Consider the following 21870-nt stretch of genomic DNA (forward strand, 5'->3'; position numbering starts at 1 on the left):
TACATAGCTCACATTGTAGCATTCACATTGAAAATGAAAATAGAAACAATATTTTAGCCAATTTCATTGTCGATATATCTCAAAGCAGCTGGAGAATGTCAATACAGCCCAGAGCATCTGACACCAAATCAATTGTTTATTTTACCAGCTGACAGTTTTCGAAAATAGACGGGGCAGCAGAGAAGTAAACTCATCACTCACTGTTCCTGCAGGATGAAATCCAAGTTCTCTGGAGAAATCTGTCCGGTCACAGGATGGCGAAACGCCGTGGTCCTCTGGTTATGACTGAAGTGACACAGGGAGGAGAGAAAGGAGACAAAATTAGCAACTGAGGTTGCACTGTTAACACTGTGTAGGCATCACCCTGGATTTACAACCCCTGATCCGTTCACATGTACTGCCCACACAAGCCGATCATTCCCCAGAGGAGTAGCAGGTTTAGAAGCTCTGTCTCACCTCCCCACCCTGATGGGCCTTCGTCCCTGACTTTCCCCAGCCCTGTGTAGAATGTGAGGGGTGACTACAGGACCCCCGCCCCACGCCACCCTTCCTGTTCAGCCTGTGTGGGGCAAACTGTTTGGCTCAGCACAAAATGCTGGACAGTGGAAGCCTGGGCCTCCATCAGTTATAGACCCAGTAAGTCAGTCTAAGCCTCAACCAGAGTGAAAAAAGCATTGGGCTGGGTAAACAACACAGGGTGGCATGGGGGTCACTGTGTGTTTGTGTGTGTGTGTGTGTGTGTTTATTTGTTTGTTTGTGTGCGTGGGGGCGGGGGGGGGGGGGCTGTCAATGACTGTTCTCAATGATGGGGACTGTTAATGGAATGTTGTTCGCATTTAATATACAGACACTGATAACACGATAACAAGAATAAGATAAGAATTGGATTACTGCATAAATACTGATAGAAAAACTCATTTCTTTTTTTTAGCTCCTGATTCTAACCTATACATTTTTTTATATAATTGCAAATAATCATTTCGTTATTTCTCATCCAAAGAACTGAAATTGAGATGTTTCTCTGTTTCACATTTTGCTACTTCAGTATATATTTCGGTTTTGTACTTTTTTATCATAAAAACAGGCATGAGGGTTGAACATTTTTCACTGTTAAGTTGACACATCAGTTGTGAAAAATATTCAACAAATCAAAGTAAAATAGTTATAAAACTAAAAACTGTAGTAAAATAAAAATGCAATATGAGATTGTAAAAATAGGTTTTAGTTGCTAAAATATGACAGACTATTATCATCTCTGCCAAATTCATAATTATACACTCTTTTTCAATACTAACACCATAAAAACATTTCATTCATTTAATTTATTAATTTGTCTATTTTTCAACTATGTTATCAGTTATTAACATATATGCTGCTATGTGGAGTGCTGCAATGGAGGAAGAAATAAGGAATCCATCAATAAGAACAAAAAAAGATATTACACTCAGCAGCAAACACTAAGAAAAGTTCTTGTTCTCTAAAGTTCTCCAGTTGCTCTGCTTAGAAGTCACCAACAGACGCTCAGCAGTGATGAGAACCATCCTGCACTCAGCAAACACAACTGTTGAGTGGTAAGGTTGCGCTTCCTTTCCCCATCTCCGACAACAATCAATACGTAGCAGCACCATTTTCCATTCACTAGCAGCTCACATTACTCACGTTGAACCGATTCCTGGTTGTTGTAGCTGAAGATCAAATCCAACAGGACTACAAGGTTTCCCAAGAGACGCAGTGACAAGGCAGCAACAGGCTTTACAACAGGGACTCACAGCGACATTATTAACTCACAGCTCAAGACTTAAACACAACATGTCACATCAAACTGATCATATCAATGGGTGCCTGTGAATTAGGAGATAGAGCATGATTTCCCAGTAAAAACAGACAGTTGCTGGCTTAATGTCCATGAACCCCACATTGCCCCTGATGGCTGTGTAGGCGATGTATGAGCGATGCACGATAGAGATATAGGAAGTGCAGAACATAGATGCAGTGTATGAATGAGTAAATGGCAAAACTGTACTGCAAAGCACTTTATCGTCATTTAGACTAGAAAAGTGCTTTATAAATATAGACCAATTATAGTTAATGCACTGCATGTAGACACCTTCCTGTTAGCTCATAGGACTGTTACGCTGCTCCCTCCTGTCAGTTGAGTTAAGACAACTAATGGCAGCATCTCTAACAGGAAACATGACCATCACCTTTGTTTACTTTCTTGATGAGTGTTTTGCCTTAATTTTGGCTTCACTGCTCCCTCCTGTTTCTCTCGTACACCAGGATTTTGGAGCTAAAGGGATCATTTACAGAAAAATTAATATTCACCCATTGTGTCCTCACCACAATGCCCATTGAGGGATGGGTGAAGTGTTGGAGTCCATGAAAAACTTTAGGAGTTTCAGGGGTGAACAGTGTAGCAGCCTGTGGTGTGGAAGTGACCTCTTAAAAACAACAGAAATGCCTCCATATTGGAGATATAAACTTCATTATCACAAATTGATAAATGAAAAATCTATTCAGTGAGTATATTTCTATATATTAACATTTCCTTCACTGTGTTTTGCAGAAGTTGGGCATTTTCTTCGGAGGCTGACTACACAATGTCAGTATCCTCAGGTGCTGCAGGCTCTGTGTCTTTTAAACAAAAAAAGAACCAGTAACGTAAATAATTCATAGGTTTCATACAAGCCCACGCTCATATTAACACATCAATGTTCAACAGCTAGGCTTAAAAACACTGCAGAGTGAAATTTAAAAAAGGTTGTTAAAGAGCGTACACAACCTTTACATTCTTTAGAAGAGCAACAATGTGGTAGACATTGTGTTAGTCATGGTGCCAGAGGAGTGTGTGTTACTGGACACAAGCACCTCATGCTCATGATAGTGGTGTCCCTCAGGGGGGATACGCTCAATATTTCAACAGGAAAGTTGGAGGGGCTTGAAGAATTAATAACTGTCTGAACAGGACGTGTTCATAATGAATCAGTCGTAGCACAAAGAAATAAACAGATCGTCCCTACAAGCCTCTGAGCTGCAAGTTACACGGCCCCGACAAATTCAACAGCAGATGATCATTGGCAGTCGTGTGTCGGTGCCGTTTTACTGATAAACATGCTGCTGATGTAATTTCCGTTGCATCATGGTTATTAGTCTGCATTAAAAGATTATTACAAAATATTCCTAGCAACTGTGTATACAGGAATATGGCCCTAGTAGATACAATTTTAGTTATTTCCTATCTTTCTCTTTAAGTGTATCATAGCTATATATGTTTGTTATCTTCCTTTCAAAGTTGTCTTTTTATTTAGTGTCAGTGAGGAGGACACAAACTGGCTAACTCGCACAGACTCTGTTCAAAACAGCATCAATGGCATTAACTACTTATTTTGCTCATATGTCTACTATCATTAAAAAAATATGGACAATTTAAAAAGGTAAAAACTTGAATTTCATTGGAGGGGAACTTTAAAAAGGGATGAATATGTATGGAAGTGATCGTTGTAAATGGATTACATTAAAAATTGGAATTTTATTGGCAATAAATTGAAATGGGAACTACAATTTATAAGTTGAAATTTATGGAAAAGGATCAAAGCCCTTTTAAAATATCATTGCTTTAATGGTTTTTGATCTTAATGTCAATGTGTTCCACTAAAAGCAGTCTTCTTCAGCGAGGTATTGTTTTCACACTGCGCTAGAGGACAGAGATACATTTCCACACCTTGGTCTCGAGAAATATTAAAGAAAATGTTGTAATGAAAAGACAATAAATCATCATATGATACAGAGTTAACTTTGCAGTGATGACAGCCACTAAGATGCACGCAGAACAGTGATCTAATGAAAAGTAAGGCATTATGTTAACTATGATCTTTTTGGCAGACAGTTAAACGGTAAAGAGGTATTTTATGACAAAGGACACAGTCACCTTAAATCCTCTCTCTCACTAACTCGCATTAAATATACTTATTGATCGCGGGCCTTAAAACCAAGCCTTGTTTATTTCAGAGCTGATATGTGTGGCATTTCTCCCTGGACACTGATGAATCCGTCTCACAGAATATGAATTGGAACAGCGTGTCGGTGTCATAAGAGGCTGTTTATCAGTGGCTCTGATTTCATCCTGCAGCAAGGTTCAAAATAGTACAAGATAAAATAGACGTGAAAGTGTCATTTCAGGGGAGCAAAGGCAACAATGACCTGAGCTTTAAGGGAAAAATGATAGAAGCACTAAAAGCTTTATATACTCTTTATGATGATCCTTTAACACACGCTGTAAAAGACCTGTTCACAATGTGTCTTGCAACGCTGCATTTTTTTGCCATGTGGGCTACTTACGTCCCACTTCACAGAGATGTGTCCAGTGTTGGCTCCGTAGAGCTGGATATTATACAAATGTGCGGTGTCTAAAGAATAAATGGTGAATTTCACGTACTTTCCTTCTACATGAAGTGACCATTTCCTTTTAATCTTCATAAGAATAGAAAGCAATCCAGACCCAAGACATTTATGATAAGTAACAGACGTTGTCTTTACCAATCTCATTGCTATTCTGAGGGAATTGGTTAAACCCGAGGTAGAATTAATGAGGCAGATAAATGATAAGGGGATGGGGTGCCTGTAAGCTCATCTTGTAAAGCAGGAGCCCCATATACTGTATAGAGAGGCAGGTTCAGTTCCTGGCTGTCGATCGGTCATTAACCCAGACTCCTCCATGTTAGCAGATGGGAAATGGGTCAAACTAAAATCTCTAAATACAATATCAAATAAAATACTCCCAAATATGTTTTTTCTGTCATCATAGGTATTTATTATCAATTATGTTTAAAATGTCCATGCTTCTGATTAAGTTGGTTTTATTTAGTTATTTGATGCTATAAAATTGATGTGAAACAGACTTGCAATTTGAAAAACGCTTGTATCCGCCGGACATCAATACCACGGCTGCATTCCGTGATCCACTGTGCTGACTCCAAATGGCGTCACCGGCACAAGATGGCAGCACCAATATCCAGGATATTTTGGCTCAATTTTGGCTCGAAAGGAGAGGAAGTGGAAACTTATCATCGTCTTTATTCACACTAATTTGCTACAGTAGACAATATGATTCTTATAACTCTGCAAACTAATAGACAGATTGTCCCTTTTAAAAATAAACAGCACAGCTGTTCTATGAACCTTGTCTCATCCACAATTGTCTGACAAATGTTAATTTTATAGCAAGAAATCCAAGGTGAGCATGTAGGACATATTATATGGTATTACCTGCAGTGCTATTATGGTACAATATATCAAATCAGACAGACAAAACCTTTCTATGAACTCATTGTACAAAAACAGAATTTTTTTAAAGGTAGTGTAAGAGTTTGAAGGGTTTGCAGCCAAGGCCCATGCTCACTATCTATTATATCTCCCATTATTTTACTGTGCACATAATGCCTAAAAGAACACACCACAACTGTAATAATGTGTTTGACTCATCCAAACATCTCTGTTGTGCCACAAACTTCCATCTCCAGGGACAACTAAGGCATTAGTCTACCTCTCTCTGCTGGCTCTCCAGCTATGAGTGCCTTACATAACAACCATATCATTAAAAGAGCGGCCTCTCAAAAAAGCCCAACACCTGCTGATTAAAATAGCATCCTTGATGCTGACACTCTGCAAGCAGCTTTCCAAGGTGTGGTGTTTACCTACAGGGTGGCAGGACTTATGACAGGTCCACAATAAGGACTGAGTCATAGGACAGCAATCATGACAATAGAAGAGTGATACATATACAAACAAAAAAAAATATGAATTGAACAAATGTGGTAATGTTAGAATTGTTAAGCTTTTATTTGATCAATTAGGTGCAGCTTGATGGAATTTGTGTATTTGTTGGGCCTTGGCAGAAGGAGGTATGAATCAATAATAAGCCTTAAAATTATTTATATACAGTAATTACCACTCCCTCTCTGTCTACATAGTTCATTCAATGATCCAGTCTCAGCCTTCATGGCTACTTTAAGTTACTTCTGATGCTAAACACATAACATAGGGTGGCTTTTATTGTGAAGGAGTCAAAACAAGCCAATGTATTCGTCCCAAATTTCAGTCAACTCTCAAAAAAATGTAGTTTTGGGGGGGTATTTCCAAGTGGAAAATAAATCAAATATCTCAGCAAGTTATCCAACTTCTCTCACTGTGAGGAATATGACTTGCAGCATGTGCAGTGTGATATACGATCTCTATTGCTCCTAGTAGCTTGGCAAGAGGTCAATTATTTAATGAGTTCTTGATTCAAATAACGTGTGCTGTGTTTAGCCGAGCCATAAACAGAGACACCAGTTCTTCTGTTGTGTTTCTGTCAGAGCTGCAGCTTGTTATACTAAACGCCACTTGTTGTAACAACCAGTAAACCTGTGGGGGTGTTAAACTTAACCAAAACTAAAATCTTAAAAATTGTAACATTTCATGTAGTAAGAAAAAAGGCCAGATGTCTGATCTCCTGCTTTATTCAGCAACACTAATAGGGACTGGATATTCAGAACCCCCACTGGCTGCATGTTGGTTAACTCTCAAATTGGGATTCTGTTATTTTACCCACAAAGTTTCAACCTGCTTTGATGGGACTCTTCAGTATTGACTCAAACACAATGGAACTTAGAAGCTTTGGTAACAGGCAACAAGCTGATTCATCTCTTTCACTGTAAGTCTTAGTTTGGATCTTTGGATCAGATAAATTCCGCTTGATCTGCTTCAACATGGTCTCTCGCATGAAACCGTCACCAGAAGGTTGAATACAACAATCAGCTAAATCCAGACGCAATGCATAGTGTATTGATTTGTGATTCTGACATCAATCCCAGCGTCTCCATCAAAATCATCACTACCGTTTCTTAGCTGTGCACCTTCTGACATGCATATTAAAAAGCACACACGACATTGTAATTGATAAAATGTTTTCTGTTAGCAAAACTACCATGACAATGAATCTGGACAAACTTTACAGACACAGTGGTTCACCAATTAGCACCACTGACATCTGTCGCTTTCACACCAATATCCACACTTAAGACATTCATTCGGAGGTGTGGTACACAACGATGGTCCCCATTAATTACCCTAATAATCTAATTCGTCCCGCCACAGAGACAAGTACTGCCGCTCAAGTGGACCAGAGAATCGTCAAAAATTCGATAACATTTTTACTGACCTTGGTAGGCAGGCAAAAGTCATCATACCACTGGTAGAGTCTGTGTAACTGTAACTGCAGGGGGCATTTGAGAGAATGCTGTCTGTCTGTGCCAGGATGAGGCTCACTGTTCAAATGCAACAATCAACCACCACAGCAGAGCCCTCCAGCTACCGCCACAGATACAATCTAATTGTGTGCGAAACACTGCATGCCATGTTATTCTTGACCAAACACAGAAACCCAAACAAGCTGTCCAGACAGAATGGCTCATTATTTTGTCATCTGAGAGAAAGATAAGATGTAAAAAAACATTCTCCCTTTCATGCCAGTTTAATGCTTCAATTTTGTAATGATTTAATCACTACAAGTCTTTAATTTATATCCAGGATATATTTTATCCCTTAATCATCTTTATCATCTTATCGCCCAGCCCTGTAGCTGACTTTGTTTCTCTCTTAACGATTTTAACGAAATTAAAATAACCTTTCATCTCATAAGAAAGGCCTGACCACTGGGCTGCAGTCGGCTGTACGCTTCAAGCTTCTGCGCTTGACTTGTCGATGTCCGCATGACATTTGTGAAGGACGGGTGCTACACCTCCAGGGTTACATAAACATGGGACTGCCCATAGACACACATGATCACACATGCCACACATAGTCTCCTTCTCTCTGGCTTATAAGGCACACTGCACCTGCTGTGTCATATGACTTGGGTGTCACACTGTTTCTCCAGGTACTATGTTTACTTGATTGCTGCTTGGCCCTGCAGCCATACTAGTAGTGCCATGATTAACTAATCACTCAACAGACTCAAAATAATCAGATTTGATAATTTATAAAAATTTACCCAAAAAAAGGAGGTATATCAATAAAATAAATGGCTTTGGCTTCAGCAGATTGAAGATATTGCCTTGGGTTATGAGGTACTGTAATATATTTTCACCAGAAGGACTTATTTTAATATATTAAATTAAAATATTATACTTAAATAAAATATAAATAAAAAAAACATTAGTCGCAATGTGGTTTTGTTTGTTTTTCTTCCTCCATCAAGTTAAGCAAACTCTTTTGGAAATCAGTTACCCTTCAGGGATGAAACTGTGCCAGTGATTTTATAGTCAGATATCAAACTCTCAAGTTTTTCTTTTTGATTTATGTCTGTTGCTAGTTCACATCAGAATTCACATCACCTCTGTAACTGCCAGTCAATAACCTGAATACAACGGTGGGGTTCTTAGCAAGGCAATTCAGTAGTGTAATGGTTTTTCTGTTTGGAAAAGAACCGGGAAACTTGATCTTCCTTTTTTTGGGTTTAGGGTGCTACTAATCGACTCAAATGAATTGGATTTTAAATGACCACATTTTACGTATGCCTAATTTAAAATTAATGTATGTTTAGACTGAGTTGTCATAAGCATCTGAAACAAAGGAAGCTGGGTCCAAAATCCCTCACTACCACTCACTCAGTATTCTTTACGCCTCAGCATCTGACAGTGTTTGACTTTGTTTGACATTTCTGCCCCTGTCAATGTCCACATGACATTTATTAAGGGCGGATGCTAAACTTACAGCGTTACATAAACATGGGACAGCCCAGGGCAGCACACGACCCACCTCTCATGTAAACACACAAGATCAAACATACATGGTCTGTCTCATATTAAATTTACAATCCTGCATTTTATATGAGGATGTCAGATCTGTGTTTTACCACAAACCTGATAAATTAGAATCTTTTCATTGAACAGTACCTTTAAAACTTAAACTTTCACAATTAAACCATAGTGTCTTCAGCAAGTGAACGCAAAACAATGCCACAATGCAATGTCAGGTATTTTATTAGGTATGAAAATCAAAACTGTCAGTGGATGGAGATAATGATGAGTAAGTGTACTAATCTTTTCTACACAAGCACAAACTCAAACTTCTGGTATACAGTATACAAACGTTGATTTGCATTTTCACTAAACACACTTCAGCAGCTCATAATCTTACTGATCTTTATTTGAGCCCACGAAGAACTAATATGCTAACAATATGCATACAGTATCTATGGGCCTCAGAGGTGCCAATCAGAGCAGTAGTGAACTCAGAATTTGTCACACCTGATGACAAAACACAACAGTTCAGTTGTAGAATATAAGAGTGTATGGAAATGCAAGATGAATGAAATGACACCAATATTAACATAATTATTAAGGGTCTAAACATTTTGTCAAACTTGCATGAATACTTGTGCCTTTTTGCCACAATCAAAATGCTGCTATTTGCAAATGCGATACATCTGGAAGAGCGTGCAACATGAAAGCCGGTGAAAACACTTGATACCGATAAGCACTCATTAGAATAACCTATTGTAAATTCAAGTTTCAAAAGCAGGTTAAGTTCTTGCAATAAATGTTCTAGCTGAATACATTATGTGAGACATGGTGAGGCTGATTGACACTACCAGTCTCATCTCAGATTTGTGTGTCCTCTTAGCCGGGGTCCATGTTTCATCCAATAACTTGGAACTTGGAAATTACTTACTGTAATTAAAATGCTACCCATATCCTTATATTGATAATAGTGTGACTGATGTCTCGAAACACAGAGCTGTAAGCTTTGACTCTCACTTCCAATAAATAGCAGGATTTTGTCTTTGTATGATTTGATTCTGCACACACTGCTTGGGTTTGAACAGATGTGTAGCAGACAGAGTGATTCTAAATGATTTGGTGAGTGGGTGTTCTCTCAGTCAAAGGCCAAATCTATTTAAAGGGCTTTTCCACGTGAAATGTGTTTGAAGTTCAGCGAGGGAGGGTGGGTAGGAGGACTGCCAGTGCAGTATGGGGGGGCACACAGCAAGGTCATTACCATTCAGAGCACTGCACATGTTTGACAATGTACTGTATGTGCTCGCCTGTGTGTAGGAGAGAGAGAGAGAGAAGTGTATACTGCTTGAGTTTGTGAGTATCCTAGTATAATATGTATAATAGCTGGATGAACAAACATCACAGCTGTGATATCTCATTTGAAATCTTCGAAGGCAAAAGTTTTAGTTACTTTTCATTACCAAGAACATGGAAGATGTGGCTCAAACCAAAACTGGAAAACAAAAACTTACTAAAGCCCCAATACTCCTCTCTTCCTGACTAATGGTACAATCACTGTATCGAACTCCACATGTTGTCACACTGGACCGTGTCTACACAATTTGCTCTGTGCAATAGAACGTAATTGAAAATCTATGGGAGAGCTCACAGACCATCACCCCTCCGTGCACTAACGTGAAACACACACACAGAAATGTGCACGCACACACGCGCTGCAAAAAATTAGATGACACTTTAGTTCACGGCCTAATGTTTAAATAAACATCACCTAATTGAGTTGCACAAGGCAAAAGCTACAAATGGGTTCCGGATTTCGCCTCAGCACAGAAGTAGATTAAAACATTATCAGTGTTGATTTTGGGCAGCCTGCAGGGTGGGCCACTGGCAAAGAAGCTCCCAGTATTTTTGTCAGCTACTCAAATGAGAAAGAGCTTGTTGATGATGTAATCAGCCTCAAGCCTTCGATACTTGCATTAACATTAAACCAGAACATTACCTACAAAGTACAAGATTCCTAAAATAGAATTTCTAAGTTCCGAAAACTTAAATTTAAAAAATCGAACACTGAATCAATAGAAATTTGATATATCAAGGTACACTACCAAACATTTGCTGGTTGCATTTACACAATCTGACAATTTACTAGTTTTACTTCTTTAAGTCACTCTTAAACCTCATTATATAAACACAAGTCATTTTGAACAACATTCATAACTCTTGATATTCAACTGACTAAAAGATTGACTCTGAATTTAGGCCAAGAAGTAAATGTAGTGATAATAATATTTGTATGCAGGCTTATTCAATGCATAATAAAACTTTCCACAAAAAAAAAAAAGAAAAACATCACTGACTTCTAGGTCAATATCTACAGATACTAGAATATTGTATAAGCAGTAGTGCACTGGCCCATGACCTCTCAGACTAAATTTACTTATTTAGGTTAAGGTGTCCTTATTGAGTTTTGTTATAGTGTCATAGCTTTTTATGTGCATGCAAACATTTTCTAAGTTGCAGAGGCCCAAGTTTGCATTCTTCCTATCCCACAGTAATCTGTACATCTGAAGAGCCTTAAACATCTAGTTTGCCTTCCTGGATTGTTTTTCATATAATGTCTATGTGACCGACAGACCAGTTTGGCTAAGGATTGGTACAGCAAAATCAACGCCATTGTTACTGTGGCTACAGCGTCGTTTACAGCTGATCAGGAAGCCTCTAAGGAAGGGGCACCTCACACATTAAGCAGTTGACTAATAAAAGCCAACTGGAGTTTTTGGGAGCCATGCCAAAGGCGAAAACAGGGTGGGGGCATGGCGGCAGCAGTGTATGATATATGACAAATTATGTATTTTAATAAATTCAAGTCTTACTATGAACCTGTAAATCACGAAAGAAGGCAAGCTTTATGAATTAGACTCATATTTCTCCAGTTTCATGCATTTTTTTTCTAAATCTTTAAGAAAAGTTAACATAAGTAAAATGTGACTGGTTAATCTTGAATTTTCTCTTGAAATTCTCACTGACCGGTAATGTGAGTTCTCATTGATATGAGGGCTCACATTAGCAGAGCTACTACTATGGAGCACCGGTCCAGACAACATCTGAGAGACACCGGCTCGAGAGGCAGTGCAGCCAGGCCAGTAGCTCAGTGCTGCTATAAAAAGAAACAGGAAGCTTCCTCAGAAGAATAAAAAGCTGGAAACAGAAAAGCGCAGACCCTTTCCCTGTTTAATTTGTTTATATTTACCTGTGTCCACATGGTCACTTCTGTTCCGCTCCATGCATGTGTGTGGGCAAATGCTACATACACTGAACTATCGTGTGTGTGTGTGTGTGTGTGTGTGCGTGTGTGTGTGTGTGCGTGTGTGCAATGGGCTGGCTTGGTCATATAACTCGCCAGGGGGCAAAGAGATGGAATACAATCTGACCACTACAAACACAGACACGTTCACGGACTGCATGCACACACACACACTGCTGAATTCCTGGCAGGCTGCTGCTGCCAGTCACTTCCTTCCTTGGCCCAGTGAACATTATGCAGTGACACATTTGGTTCAGTTCCACCATCACTCGTTCAGGTTTCACAGCCATCGAATACCACGTCTACCATCGACCCGCCTACACATCACAAATACAAACAGCCGGTCATTTGGTTTTCTTACACTCCACCTCCATCTCGTGCTCTCCACGTCACTCCTTTAGAATTGCTCCCTTGTTTGATTAAATCAAGGTTTATAACAGTCTACAGTGGCTTTGTCAGGTTAAGTGGTAAAACCAAATAGACTGTGTCTGACAGTGTGACAGAGTGAGCTGAATGCTACCAGTCTGCTGGGTTGTATGCAAATCAATGTAATGATGGTTATTATCCAATGCTAGGATTTTGTGCCGTGACTGTGTATCCGTGATTATAACCTCTAAGTGTAGACGGCTAAGCTTTTAAGTGAAATAAAACTTTTTAAATGAGGGTTACGAAAATGAAGGTTATTTGAAAAAGTAATAGTGCCTCAAATAGGATTTCAGTATTCCATAACAAAGACGGCTACCTGGAGATGCATCTGCAGCTAATGCAGGTTTTTCTTTTGCTCATCACTGAAAGAACCCTGGCTTGGCGCCCATTCACCTAAGCTTTGTCGCACCCATTATTTATTCTTGAGTATTGCTAAAGTGCAACTGCTACAACACCAGTGTATGACCTCAAGGCCCTCTGCAGCAGATGCGCTAAGCATCATTTTTAGCATTATATCACAACTATTTATGTTGCCAAATCAGCCCACCCCCTCCCTCCTATCATTTGTTTCATTGTGACCCAGTAAAGTAAGGAGATTCTCCAGCGGCACAGAGGGGTTGAGGTGGGACGACACAGCCAGGGCAGTGGCTCCGTGCTGCTGGCAGCCTGAGAACAACACGGTGCCAGTAATAACTGCAGCAGACACGAGCGTTGCTGACATCCCTGGCATTGAGAGACCGCTGCCAGGGCCCTGACGTAGAGTACCATCTACAAATAGGTAATATACTATTGGATTATGTCATATTGAAAAGGAAAGCAGAATCAACAGGTCAACACAACAAATTAGGAGGGTAAATCTGAGGCTTTGTCATGAAAATTTGTTAAATTTTCTGTTGCATTCAATATTTAAAATGATGCTACCACCCATTGTTATTCCTCTTACTAACTTTAAGAAGAATAATAATGGGCGGGACAATAAGTGGAGGAATAAGAACTGACTAATGAGATCTGTACAAAATATCAGGCAAAAACATGTTAATGTTCTGTTTTCATTTTTAAAATAACTAAAAATGACCATTTTCTTCAACATTTCTTAGGTATCTGACACAACCTTGATGTTTTTTAAAGTTAGGGTTGGTAATCCTGGAAAACTCAAAAGGGCAGGCAACTAATACATCCCAGCCTCTCCCCTTGGACCCTTCGTCTACTACACCCAAAAAACACAAGAATGTGCACTGACTGAAAACTGGTAGAAGACATGTTCTCACTGACGTCCTCACTAACTTCTGACTATTGTCTCTACTTCAGCAGTGATTGTCTCTCCAGCCAAAGACTCCAGTTATGCTGTCATCTTTATTAATTGATGGCTTTCAGGGCATGAGGAGGATTTCAGCAAATATAACAACTTACCCCAAACCTACCTTTAACTTACCCTCCGTCTTTACTCCTGCCAGATAGTAAGCATACTTAAACTGTCGCTTATCAAATGTTTATGATTTAATATGTTAAAAGTGTTAAATGTTCAATATTTCAATCACATTTAACAAACGCAATTATATCACAGGCATCCGTTGGAATAAGCTAATTATCTTGTAGATGTATTGTTATAAACTTAACAAGTAAGGTTGAGGAAGATCTTATCGTGTCTTATCTTATAAAACCTGATTTAAATAAATCATCAGGCCTCCAAAGCTTTCCCAGCTGAATGCCATAACTCCCCAACAGCCACCAGTAAATACTCCCTGTTCATCCTTCATAATTACTGTTATTATTCTGCCATAAAAAAGTTAAACCAGGGAATACATAATACAGAAATCTGTGGTTAAAACTTTAATACTGAAACATTATACCTCAGGCAAAGTAAGTGGACCTCTCTCCCCCCTGTATCGTGTTTGTAGCACTTGTCTCACAAAATAAACACTTCACCAGTGCATAGTTTTTCCTGTTGCTCCACAGTCCAGAAGGCCTTCCAGCAACAACACCAATACACCTCCAATGCATCATGGTGACAAAATGAGTCCTGGCACTATGAGAACCTTTTTTTAATGTGTTGCTACAATAGCACTGTATGTGTTGAAATGGTATTACTTGGGCAATCTAATACATATTTAACATTATGCAAATAAACCCTTACAAAAAATAAGTTACGTCATCAAGTATCCTTTAATAGCTTGCCTTAAGACAAGATGAAAGACAAGTTGGCGGAAGTTCCAAAAACATTCAATTATCAACACTGATTATAAAAAAAAAAAGTTCAACCTGCAATGTGAGAACAACTTTGGAATAAGTCATTAACCAGCCAGTTTCATTATCATCACATGGTTGCAGACAAAAATAAAATGTCTAAAATCTAAAATATTAGCGTGTCAATACTGCACTGGCTTTCATTTGGTTGATTCACTGCAGCTCTGGGCTGATTTGTTCCAGCTACAAAGTGGCACATATAAATTGTCACACATCAACAAGGCATGACTTTTAAGTCTCAAATTCAGCCTTGCTTATATGCAGTCTCATTTACCAAAAGCCTGTGTTTAATCAATCAATGCTGTGCTCAGCTGTGGATAATGGCCCTTGTGTGTTTCCCTGCAGAAATTTGAGTGAAATTAATTACTTTTTATACAAATAGCTCAACTCAAGCATTGTGGTTTTGAAGGAAATGTCTTGACAACTTGAAATTTGCAATGACATGTTTAACATGTTCCTGTCAGGATGATTGTAGGTAATAACTTGTGTGGGTCCAAGGACTTTTCATCCAGCATCTTCATGCCAAGATACGACCTGCCTTCTGAAATATGACTCATCACTTTTTAGAAATTAAGTCATTATGCATGACAAAAAAAAAGAAAGTTTAGTGACTAGAATGATACCATATATACTTCTGTTACTACATCTGCCGTGAGCATGCTTGCTCCACAGTTACTGTCACGGTTGTGGGCTCTAAGATGGTTGCGCCTTTTTTTGTGTTTTGCCTTGTCACGGCTTGCTACTATATTCCTGTGTGGGCTATAGGAGTGACCTCCAGGCAGTATATTAACTATTGCTTTACATGTTCATATTTTTATCATTTTAAAAGGCATCAATAACAAGAGAGGAATTGGTTCAGTGATCCATTTAGAGCGAGCAACATAATTTCCCGCCTCCTTCAGCAGCAGCATCTCTGATAAAGAAACTCCTGAAATGGATTTGGAGGCAACTGCCGACACTCAACCAAAATGATGTACAAGTAGTTATGGAAGATGATGTTTCACAGGTAGAAAGAGTTAATGTTGTACTTTAACTTGAGGACATTTTTGTCTGTATATTGTACTTTTACTTAAGTAAAATGTTTGAGCACTTCCTCCACCGCTGGCTCCAGGTCATTCTTCTGCCAATTGTCATACACAACTGATTCATATCCTTCATTTAACTCACTCACCTCGCAGCAGTAATTAAGGACCGGCCGATAACTACTACTCTGCTAGAACATCAATTTACCTGTACATAAGACTTGTTTTGAGCCTGGCGGTCTTTATCATAATCACTGTTTCTCTTTTTGCCTGGATCATCTACCGTCTGCAGCAACCTGTTCCATTCAGCCAGCTCCTCAGCCACACTCCTCCTTGGACTCTCTGTGATAACACGCTGATCTTAACCTCAGGCTCAAGACTTCCCCTGTTCCCCTTGGCTTGATAGCTTTCCTTGTTATCAGTCAGAATCACCTTGCAAGACATTTACGTCCTGTAGTTAATTACTTGTGTTAAATTCATCCTGTGTCTCAGTGATTCGACTTTGGCATTTTGGGTCCAGCTGTTTCAGCTCATTCGAAAAGTCTCATGGGCTCATTCTTTAACATTAACTGTACTTTGAGAATAAACCCATTCTAATTATTCAGACCCCTCGCAAGAGCATTTTCCTGGAAATCTGATCACTGTGTGTTCGACGCTCGTCCACATTCAAATCGTCACTGACGTTTTGGACTCCTGCCTCAGTGCCTGACTGACTCCAACTATGACCCTCTTTACTGGGCTGAGGAACAGAGTGCCTATTTAATGCCTTTTTGCAGAGATAATGAAAATATTATGCATTTGCATAAACAGGAATGGCAGTGGAATGGAGCCCTGTGATTTGGGGGGGAGCATGTAGAAGAGTGAACAATGCTTAGGCTCATTACGAAAGTGCCTGTACCGACTAAAAATTAGGTGGTGCTCTGCAGTTTGTGCTTTCAAAGCAATTAAGATCCATTGTGGATACATTGAGAAGCTGCCTGACAGAGGAAGGACTTTGGGAGGCTATTTAGGCTATTTATTTTGCAATAGAAGTGTTTTAAAGATTTTACTTCGGCATTAGTCAAACATTCTCTCAGACAATACGACCATTGTTCGGACTGTAAAGTAACAAGAGTGTAGGACATAAGTGCCAAGTTAACATAATCAGCATAGTAACAAGCCATCCCATCTACTGGCTGCTCTTCAGCTGTGCCGGCGCTACGTGGGCGCAGGTCAACATGAAGAGATAAAGTGGAGGAAAATGTGTCAGTGGTGCCGTATCTGTGACTCAAGCGGTTGTTCCACACCTCAAAGCGGCTGAATTTCTGCCTACAGTACTCAGGGTTAATAACATAATGTGATGCTTTATTGATCCCTGATGGCAAAATTCTCATTTTGTTCGGACACCTATAGAAGACCTCTGCTAAAGCGGGCTGGGATTCCGGGGTTTGCTGAAGGGCACTCGGGCGGTTCAATGCTAGCAATAAAATTTAATTGAACTAAAACTTGAGGATGACTGCTGAAGACAAACAAGTTAACTTCTGTTTGTTTACCACCCATAAATAAGACCATGCTTCTCTGGCGCTTTGAGACAGGTAGCAACATGCTCTCAGTGACCATGCTAACACTCTGATGTCACAATTAGTATCTTCAAGTGTTAACAGACAAGCTTTGCCATCCGGAGAGCCAGACCTCTATCATGGCTAAAAAAACACTCTACCACCGTGTCAACTTCAATAGTAAAATAAGAACATATTGCCCTCATTAAAACTGAAGAGCTGCTTCACTTTGATCACTCTGCAGTGCTTTACGTTGACAAGCAGCTTGTTCAGGCCAGAGTTCTCACATCAATCTGTGACAGCAGAGCGACAGGTAGTTCTTGCTCTGCTGTTGGTCCATGGTATCTAACTCCACCATCTCTTATCCTCTGTGCTGACGGTGTGTGCACATGGGAAAATTCATCTGTTCACATAAACATGAGGGCTCATAGTAAACAGAGCTAAACTGGTGTAGCTGAATACAAACATGCCGATGACAGCAAAAAATATAACGGTAGAGAAAATGTCTGATAAGGACTGATAAATGGATAAAATCCCACACATGATAATCCAAATGAGACATTTATTTTGAAAAGAGTTAGGCATTAACCAGTCTTGAAGGGTTTTGGTTATGGCCTATAAGGGGTGATGTCGGGATTAACCGATTTAACCATAAACGCGGTTTCACCTTGCATTGTAAAAATTAACTAACTATGGTGTCCTGCCTGTAGCGAGTCACATCATTTGTGTGTGCGGTGCTCTTATTTGTGTGGGCGAGCCACTTTACTGAAACGTTAGTTGAGAAGAGGGAACTGACGTGACAGCCTTATTCCCACCAATGCTGGGCCAAAAACTCCATTGGAAGAGTTCAAAGCTAGAGGAGAAATCCTTGTCTGCTTTCGGTTTCTGACCAGCTGAAATGCATTAGATATATATTTTACTTTGAGGTCTCCCCCCCCCCCTCCCCCTTCTCATTGCCGTGGCCTGAACTCAACTGAATTACTGCTAGTGTTACATTCTGTTGTTTGATTGGTTGGTTGGTGAATATGTTCTAATCCAACCATATTTCATTGGTCTGACAATCAATAGTGTTACGGTGAATGTATGGAGAAGCAATGCATTAAGCCTTGAAAATGGTTTACTTATGTATGAATAATGATTTCATGACTAAATAAAAAGTAACTACTACTACATATGAATATGAGTGTGACTGGGTTAATTTGCTTTGAGTGGTCATCAAGACTCGAGTAGAAGTACATAAAGACGGACAACTTACCATTAATAAATATGTATGCAGATATATATATTAAGTGTAGGTATAAAGCACAGTAGTATGGACAAACATGTCCTACTCATTTCATATTCATTGCCATCCCTTCCTTCTCAACACTTTACTTATTCTGTCCCAACTGATGTCCCATTCCAACAGCTGTCACGCCACCTCCTCCCCAGACAGTGGAGCGGGTTATACAGCAGCCCTGACAGATAATTGCAGCTCCATCGAGTAGCAGGATTGAGATTCTTCAGCACTGATGAGCCGTTCCATCATGATTGTGGCTGCATTTTGAGAGGGTGGGGCGACCGATGGCGAGCAGTGAATGGTGGTGTATAGTGGTATAATAGAGACGTCCATCCCAACCAATCAGAAACAGCAGAGGGAGTGGTGTCCACCTCTGTTGCTACTGGTGATGCGACAGGCAGAGGCAAACTCTCTCCCCCTTACGGCCTCAAGAGACTGCTTTGGGACATTTTGTTGCTATGGCAACATCAGACAAGCGTGGCTGCTTAGAGATGACTTTTAATAAGCCCCAAGTGTTGTTCGTTGTGATAAATGTTAACATACAGCAGTGGGCTTCAATAGTTGTCTTTTGCACCAGAACCAGGATAGAGTGTTTGTCTGCAGGAAACAGTTCTTCTGAAAGTGTGTGTTTGTGCATGAATGACAAGAGAGCAGCTTTTCTTTTGGGCAGCAAGGGAGTCGACATCGACTGACAGCCTGGTATGCTAATGGTGGACAAGTCTGCACTGAAGTCGCTTTCAAAACACTTCAGACTGTCCTGACAGGCCCTGTCTCCTAGAGAAGACAAGTTGTGTGTGTGCGTGTGTTCTTATCTATTTGTGAGGACCATTTTGAGCATAGACCTTACAGACTGAAGACATTTTTGGAAAGTGAGGACATTTTAGCTGGTCCTCCCTTTTTCAAAGGCTTGTTTGAGGGTTAAGGTTTTAGTTAGGGTTAGGCATTCAGTTGTGATGGTTAATGTTAGGGTAAGGGGCTAAATCCAATATGCTAATGAGTGTCTTCAATAAGATAGAATTACAAACTGTTCAGAAAACGATGTGTGTTAGGCACCAGGTCTATGTTGTCAAGGAGCAGTTATTTACAGCAACTTGAGAAAGAGAGACTTAAATTATTAGAGAAATGGCTGTGAAAGAAAAGGGTTGAATAATAAAATGCATAACTTAAGATGCCTCGACAAACTAGGGGAAAAACACCCACACAAACACAAACACTCGATGCCACCTGACAGGCAAATTATCGATTCAGTTGAGAAATTACTCTAAATGCCAAGGCAACAGCAAATATCACTTCGATCTGAGTCTGTGGGACCTGGTGACATTTAATAAGACAAAACAAACAACTAAATCCCAAATTTCATTTAGGTATGCCATGCTAACCTGTGCGATTAAAAGTAGTCCCACCCTATCCCAGAGCATGAACTAACCAAATATACATACAAATCGGAGCTTCACCTCAGTCTTTGAACATAAGAACAAAATTAACTCCATCTCCCCGGGAATGTGAATAAAGAGGATTCGGTTAATACCCGGTGTCTTGGCTCTAATCTCGGCCATCCCCACAGCATGAAGTTAAACCTGTACTGAATGACGATAATAAATTCCAAAATGTTCAAGAGAAATTAGAATCAGAACCTGCACGTAGATGGTTGGTTGGATCTGGGCTGATTAAATGCTGGTGATGCCCAGCCGTACTCATTGCAGGAATTCAGCTTGCAATGAAGCTTGAGGGGATCCCCACTGCCACATTAGTGACTGAAGCTGCTTTCAGAGATGCACTGAACATTTTACTGACATTTTCCAGAGCAGCTGTACTATATGTGAAAATGCAAATATCCGAGTCAGTTCCCCCAAACTTTTCCTGCCAGCCACACTCTAGTAAAATATCCTAAAACTCAGAGGGAGCCAGTAGATGCGTTGATCAATTTTCAATAATGCCACAGACACAAAACTGTAAAAAAAAAATAAATACAAGATTTGAGAGCTTCTGTGGATAAGGACAGACACCAGAGTCAATGATATGTCCAGCCTGCTCTAGGCTCTAGTCAGGCCCCACCCCTCCCCTGAGATTTTCCTGTTGTTATGAACGTATCTGACCCTGCGCTTTTCACATTAGAAAGTAATAGACAAACTCGAAAAAAAGGCTTGAATGATCAATTCTCCGACTGAAAGTTTGGTCAGCCATCCTGCAGTTTGAAAGATTACAAGACAGAAAAGGAAAAAGATCCATTATAAACTGTTATTCTGACTGAATAAACTTCAGTGGAATTGTCAAGGGACAAAACCGAACAAGAGTTTAGTTTCATTGAGAGCTCCAAATTGTGGCCAATTGATTTATAAGCAAAAATGGCAAAAGGTACTCGGCTCAAGTAAGTTTTACTGACAAGATGGTTTAAAAACAAACGGCGGCAGTTGATTGCACTTTAGTCATCAAGATCAATGAGACAGTTTTAAACCCAACATGCACCCTGAAGATAAAAATCATAACTCAAAGTAGATACTGAGAGTCATAAATGTATCAGCGCTAGACCTGCAGAGCCGGCCGCTATAGCAAAATTCAGCCCTTTCACAAAACTTGAACACTTCCTCCCAAAGGAGGTATACAGATCTACAGAAAATGTATAAACTTTTAGGCAAACGTATAATTTAACTACGCACTGCAGAGACATTGTGGCACTAAAATATCCAATTTCAAAATTATTCGAAACTCAAGTTGCACTTGTGCTCCTGTTTTATTATCCTGAATTAAATGGCTTGAATCTAATTTAAGGTGCAAGAGCATCTGAAATATTAAAGATATGGACATCTGTGGCATGCGATGGCACTTAACGCCTCATTCGGAGGCGGAGAGAGGAATCTGGTTTATAGCGACTGACACTGAGGAAAAACTCCAGCCCACGCTTTCCTCGCAGAGTCCACTGAGACTGTAGCAAGACAAGTTCCTTCATGTTTGGAGCTGCCAATGTGTGGAGGGAAATATATGCAATGGAAATGTGTTTGGGTTTTCCCATTAGTACTAAACAGTTTTTCTCTGCAACAGACGTGCGAAACATACTGAAACAAGATTCACCAAAACAAAGTCACAAATAAACGTGCTAATATGACCATGGTTTTGTAAGAAAAATGCACCAAAGTGGTCTCTGCTGCCTATCAAAATATTTGTTTAATCTGATTATTCGATTATTAATTAACATTGAGTTAAATCGCTCTGAAACCTGGAAGTGTCACAGAAACCATTTTCAGAGATGAACTGTGGAAAAATGTCGCTAAACCCACTGTCACGA

At 39.8% G+C, this 21870-nt stretch overlaps 1 protein-coding gene across 6 annotated transcripts in view; it reads right to left on the reverse strand.

Annotated features, from left to right (window-relative positions):
- Window positions 1-21870, reverse strand: part of LOC133954605 (pleckstrin homology domain-containing family A member 7-like) — a 114123-nt gene that overhangs the window by 56628 nt on the left and 35625 nt on the right. For 5 of the 6 annotated variants that reach the window (XM_062389013.1, XM_062389014.1, XM_062389015.1 and 2 more), the window contains one exon: window positions 202-285. In XM_062389013.1, coding sequence (XP_062244997.1) covers window positions 202-285 — 84 coding nt within the window. Of the gene's footprint in view, window positions 1-201; window positions 286-1659; window positions 1761-21870 lie in introns of those variants that run through there. The other variant, XM_062389017.1, reaches the window with a different exon arrangement.

The sequence above is a fragment of the Platichthys flesus genome, chromosome 6 (assembly GCF_949316205.1).
Source record: "Platichthys flesus chromosome 6, fPlaFle2.1, whole genome shotgun sequence".
NCBI lineage: Eukaryota > Metazoa > Chordata > Actinopteri > Pleuronectiformes > Pleuronectidae > Platichthys > Platichthys flesus.